Below are 5,849 nucleotides of genomic sequence, written 5' to 3'. Positions count from 1 at the left end.
TTCCATAGACAACAGACCGTTGTTAATTGTTTAAAACTTGATTAGGATATTTGGATTTTATGTGCTAAAGGTGTCCTGTCTTCCCTCATCATTCTATATGTAATACTAGTAGGTTCTAAATACAGGAAGATAAACCAATTATTAATTTATTTTCTCCTCTAGTGCCACTTTAGTTATCGCATATGTGATGCAGAAGTTTGAGTTGACTTCTCAGTAAGTAATGTTTACTTTTATTAAAAACTAAAGTAGTTTGTTGTTGCTTTAGGTTCACAGGTATGATCGGACAGTTTAATTAAACATAATAATAATATATTCCGTATACATTTTATTTCATCCACAAAGTTTAACATTAGATAACTGGTAAACAGGCACAAGGTATTTAAAACTAATATTCTTAGCTGTGTTATAGGCCCCCACATAAAGAAAATAAATTACATTTATTCAAATTATTGAACCAAGTTACAAATACTAATATATATATATATGGCGTATGTACAGTGATGCGTTCATCTGTGTTCGAGATCGAAGGTTCTGTATCAACCCCAATGTTGGTTTCCGACATCAATTAAAGGTTAGAAGAAGAAATAAATATATTAAAATTAGATACATATATATAATAAATAAGAAAATAATAAGATAGAATTGTTATATTTTACACCTGCTGTATTCATGTATTCATTCAGACTTTATAAATGTACAAACATAAAGAATTTAAATGCACTAAGGCACGATTTTAGTTAATTTTAAAACCGTTAATTTAAAGTATTTTCACATACATACAAATAAAATAATATTAATTACTGGAAAGTTGTAAATCCCTAAATAGGTTCTTATTGTAAACAAAAAATATATATTATAAAAATTTTTTTTGATAGTTATATTGATAATATAAACTTATATAATATAAAAAAAAAAATTTACTGCTTTGTTTGGTTATTTCTGCTTTATATTTAAACTTTAACGAGCTAAATATTGGTTGTATGGTTATATATATATATTAATATTTCATAGTATTATGCCAAAATTTAATTATTTTTTTTGAATTTTGTTTTTCCACAGGAATACGAGCCAATATATTTAGCAGAAAGAGATTTTCAGGATCGTCCTTCTTCTGAAAGTGAGGATTGTGGAGTAAAGAGGAAAATAAATGAAGATGGGATGGATGCAACAACAATATGACTTGAATTATGATTTACTTTCACCCATGCCCACAGCCAATTAGGGCAAACATTACTTTGGAAGAAAATTAACCTTAAATATAATGTTGCAGCGTTTTTTAGTCAGGTCCAGCTTGCTATTATTTTGAAAGTCGTTTACATTAACAAACAAAAAGAGGCATTCACACTATGGGACATCAATGCATTGGACAACCCATTAGTGACCACTGGGTTGAAGCAATTTTGTCTTGCCCAAAGACACTCATAATGGTAGCTGCGACAAGCCTTAAACCCATTACCTGGGTTACAGGCAGAAGCGGTAAACACTTTGCCACAGCGCCGAACACACCTTTCACACACAAGTCATGAAGGCTTTATTAATACTTATTTTTGGATTTTTTTTTAAATTTCCTACATTTACCAATACAAAACTGGCAGGGCAGCATTTGCTTAGCAAAACATGTAAAACATTTTAAGTGGTATGTTTATTGTTTTTCTATGTATTCTTTATTTTCCTATATTTCAGCACTTATTATTTTACTGTTCTTTCTTATTATGTACATTCTGTCTATATGCGAAAAAATATATTTATTTCATATTCATGAAAATAACAAGCAACAATACTCTTGAAAATAATATCTTTTCAAAGAAAAACAAACAACAGTACATACAATCTATTATACAACAGCATTTAATAGAAACCAGAAACTCTACAACATAAAAGGAATGTCGAAATTTTTCTCCCCAGTGCCCACGTACATACAACCAAACCTAGTTGTATTTGGAACATGGTAGAATGTCATTCCCAACCAAACTAAGCTTCGTAGACAAACCAATCCACTGCCTCGTTCAAACTGGGAGCTCCACGATCCTGTGTTGTAATTGGTGGGTTTAATTTAGTGCGAACCAATCGGAAACGTAAAATACATGAGATAAGCTGTGTAGTAAAGCTATGGCAGAAATCTGCAATGATTTTTTTTTAAAGGCGTTTATTAATTATCAAATTAATCTCGCATTAAAATATTAGGTTCCCTCTGTTTTTTTACTTAACTAGGTTTGTGCAACAAAAAATGTTCTGCATCTTCCTGAGTTATAATAATAACCCAATTTGTCTCTTTGATTACGGCAACGAAGATTTTTAAATATTTTAAACGAAAAGACAGGATGTAGCGACAAAACAACAGTTGTCAAAACACGCTCACAGTTAAAGCTGGTTCATTTTCCATAGCAACAGTTGGCCAAACTTACCTTTTGGAATATCATCTTCAATGCTGTCGAGAAAATCAATTGATGGATTGAGGTCGGCCTTTTCTTTGATTGATTTATTGCCAAAGTTTTGAGCTTCCCGGAAATGCATGAATGACGACAGCTTTCCGCATTCTGCTACTGATAAACCTGGAAAATTGATAAATATAACTTTCCTCAATATATTTTTATCTAAATGGTACGTAAGTCTACTTCAGCATACATGAATAAATCAACAGCAAAATCCTTGTACTCCTATATATTTAATAGGGTGATCCATTATTGAGGCAGTTTCATTTTCCAGAATGGATGTTTAATTATATAAATCTATTACCACTTTTGTGACACTCCTTATGCCTCCAACAGAGAATTAAAATAAGGTCCTACAGATAAATTTTTACAAATGCACTTTCTAATTTTAATAAACATAATATACAAATATAACAAAATCATTAGGCGTCTTGAATCCTTTTTTTCATACTCCGCATGATTTAAGTTTAATATTTTTTTACAGTAAAACTGCATTTCAAACAGAATAACTGATTACCTTCGAAACTTCTGTTGTTGTAAACTTGACCAAGTGGAGTTTTAATGAACGCTCCACGAGGAACGATGCTCGCTTCTTCGTCGATCGTTGCAACGATCGCTGAAACTCTGTCTTCTTCTTTTATTTGAATCTGCAATAAAACAAACAATTTTTAAGTTAGGATATGTAAAGATATATAAAATTATCCTCAAAAAATAGAATAATCAGTTTAATTATAAGATATAATTTTGATAGATTAATAAGTTCTAATATTATAGAAAAGATAACTCACTGTGACTTCTTCCTCAGTGTACTCCTCCCCATCCCGGACTCTCCTGACATCCGTGTGCTCGTATTCGAACGAGGGATCGCCCATCAATCTTCCACGAACCATCGTTGCTTTGTTCTTCATCTCAGATGTTGCTGGAGGAAGAAGATGCCATTCGATGCAGTTTAAACTGGTGAAAAAATTAAACAACTGGTGAGAAATCAAGAACGTCAAACCCCTATTGATGCAGTGGTAGTTAAACACATTCTTGTGAAATAAATTTCACCTCATTGGCTGTAATGGTCACTGATTAGTGTGCACGACATTTTCAGTGTAGGCATGCTCACCCGGCAACCTCAAGCACACACCTATTTTTTCTTTTTTGGCCATGGGCGTTAATCTGGAGTATGTGGTGCTCAGAATATTTACAGGGTATACCTAGTTTTTATTAATCACAGAGGACAATCACTATTATGATGCAAAGAATGACCATCTGAATTGCTATTATGTCAAAATTAATTGCCAAGTCAAACAATCGCTATTATAATGCAATAAAATCATGTGTGAATCCCTACTGTTTCGTAATATTCTGCTAAGTTGAGATGAACAGAATAAAAGGAGAAGAAAAAGAATGGTTATTTGTATACAGTGTCATCTAACCATTCTTATTTATTCCTATAAGTTTACCAATTGTGATCTATTTATTGATGCACAGTACACACTGATAAATTTGTTTTAAAGGTCCCCACCTGTACAATGATTTCCGATCTTTTAGTTCATCTTTTCCTGATCCCTGTGCAATAAAATAATCATCCTTTATTCCAAGAATCTTTCCCCACAGAACAACATTGTTGAACTTGTAGTGAGTCTTCAGGATAATCAAAGATGTTTGAAGAGCTGCTTTTTGCTCCGGACTGAGAATTACTCCACTGCCAGCAACGTGGTCAACATTCAAATGAAGTCCATTGGCATCCATGGTGGATCTTAAGCAAGTCTATTTGGTACAAAGGAAATCTGTAAAAACAAAAGTGAGCTATAGAGTTGCAAAAGTGTCAACTGTCAATAACCATGCAGATATCCAACGCAATCCTATGTTGCGGAAAACCGGTTAAAATGTTTTTTAATCTCAAACTGTTTTTTGTGGCTTTTTATTACCCACTTTACTCTAGTTTTTTTAATATGAAAATCAACTTTAAATACTGGTACGACTTACGATTTATTTGACTAAACCAATATTTTTACACAACTTAAAATGCTCTATTTTTGTTGAATTTAAGTTTATTGTACCAATAATATTATTGCTTACTTAATTGAAAATTAGTTTTTATTAATTACTTTATACCGGCAAGGATATAAACTACATGCTAGCAATATTAAAAACCTTTAGAACTATCGCAAACTCAACAACTGATTTATAAAATACTGGCTTTGGTTATGGCGTTTCCATGACAACATAGAAGCAAACTAGTTGATCATAGAAACCTTATAAATTATTTTACTAACATTGCATCAGAGACATAAAACACCTTTCTACTTTGACTCTACATTGCATCATTGTGTCCTTAACTTAAAAAATCTAATGCAAATAAAACATTCAATACTAAAGTGTACAATTCATTTATCTTGGTAAATTGATATTGTTTTATCTGAAAAGTATGAGTTTTTCTGTTAAATAGGTGTGTGAGTTTGTTGCAAGGCATATGTTGTTGTAATTTCAGATAAAAGCAGTTTGATAAACAAACAAGGTAATTTTGTTACTGCATGTCAAATTTGGTAACTAGATATCGTTACATTTATTGATTTTTTAGCTACATCGGGACGCAGACATGCATCATTTGCGTTTGAATTTGCACGTTGACACTGTTAAGATCGGATGAGCGGAAGGTTTACATTACATGTGAATTCAGTGTGTTATCATGTGTGCACATTAGTTGTGTTGCGTTTTGTTATTGTGGTGTTTTGAACACGTATTAATGAATGAATGAATAAAATTTATACGTAAACAGTCATATAAATCCTATTTCGTCGAACAGTTGGTCTTGTTGTGGTTCTTTAGCATGAATTCTCTAAAGTCAACTAAAAGTCATCACAGTAATTTTAGAATGATTTGTCAGATTTCAAACTGACTGTTTAGTAATAATTAACAATTATTACACCCGCATAAACTTTTATCCTTTAAAACTTATGGTTAGGTGGTTACCTTGACTTTTCAAAAGTTTGGCGCCCACATGAACATCACGTTTAATATTATTTACCTTTTACCAATACCTAATTACCATGTGATTTATAAATGCATTTTACCTATACTGCTACACGGTCACAAATTGAGTCTGAATACTGCTGTGTTGGTTACTTTTTGTTTGTTTTTAATAGAGCTAATTCAACAGTTGTAGTAAAAAGTTTAATTACAAATATGTTAGTTATATATATATATATATATATGTATATATATACTCATTGGAGCTGTGCTCTCTGTATGTTATTGTTTTGTTTAATTTCATCATTTTAAGAAAGAGAAAAATAAAACTGTTAAACATTAACTCATGCCATGTTAGACTGTATTGCATCATCCACATGGAAAGGTTAAATATCCATTGATGCCTTGGTTCGTCACCTTTAGAAATGTTCACTGTGATTTATATACTATATAGAT

The 5,849-nt window shown here is 31.6% G+C and overlaps 1 protein-coding gene and 1 long non-coding RNA gene across 2 annotated transcripts; one reads left to right on the top strand and one right to left on the bottom strand.

Annotated features, from left to right (window-relative positions):
• The first annotated feature begins 126 nt into the window (after positions 1–126).
• On the top strand, positions 127–1,367 carry LOC113474918. Its single transcript, XR_003396636.1, has 3 exons — positions 127–213; positions 499–571; positions 1,060–1,367. It is a non-coding gene; the product is annotated as an uncharacterized LOC113474918 (long non-coding RNA).
• Positions 1,368–1,754: 387 nt separating this feature from the next.
• Positions 1,755–4,605, bottom strand: ci-rsp9 (radial spoke protein Ci-RSP9). Its single transcript, NM_001161490.1, has 6 exons — positions 4,503–4,605; positions 3,946–4,210; positions 3,221–3,386; positions 2,950–3,079; positions 2,406–2,552; positions 1,755–2,028 (listed from the first exon to the last, which is right to left on the bottom strand). Exons 2-6 carry the CDS (start codon positions 4,170–4,172, stop codon positions 1,868–1,870), a joined length of 831 nt encoding a protein of 276 aa, NP_001154962.1. The 5' UTR covers positions 4,173–4,210; positions 4,503–4,605; the 3' UTR covers positions 1,755–1,867.
• Positions 4,606–5,849: the final 1,244 nt, after the last annotated feature.

This window comes from Ciona intestinalis, unplaced genomic scaffold, assembly GCF_000224145.3.
Source record: "Ciona intestinalis unplaced genomic scaffold, KH HT000034.2, whole genome shotgun sequence".
NCBI classification, from domain to species: domain Eukaryota; kingdom Metazoa; phylum Chordata; class Ascidiacea; order Phlebobranchia; family Cionidae; genus Ciona; species Ciona intestinalis.
This window is presented reverse-complemented; position numbering and strand designations above follow the sequence as displayed.

Coding starts and splice junctions, on each gene's coding strand:
- ci-rsp9 (NM_001161490.1), bottom strand. CDS start 4,172: ATGGATGCCAATGGACTTCATTTGAATGTTGACCACGTTGCTGGCAGT. Junction 3,080..3,220: donor ACACTGAGGAAGAAGTCACA/GTGAGTTATCTT, acceptor GTTTTATTGCAG/ATTCAAATAAAAGAAGAAGA. Junction 2,029..2,405: donor TGAAGATGATATTCCAAAAG/GTAAGTTTGGCC, acceptor ATTACAACACAG/GATCGTGGAGCTCCCAGTTT.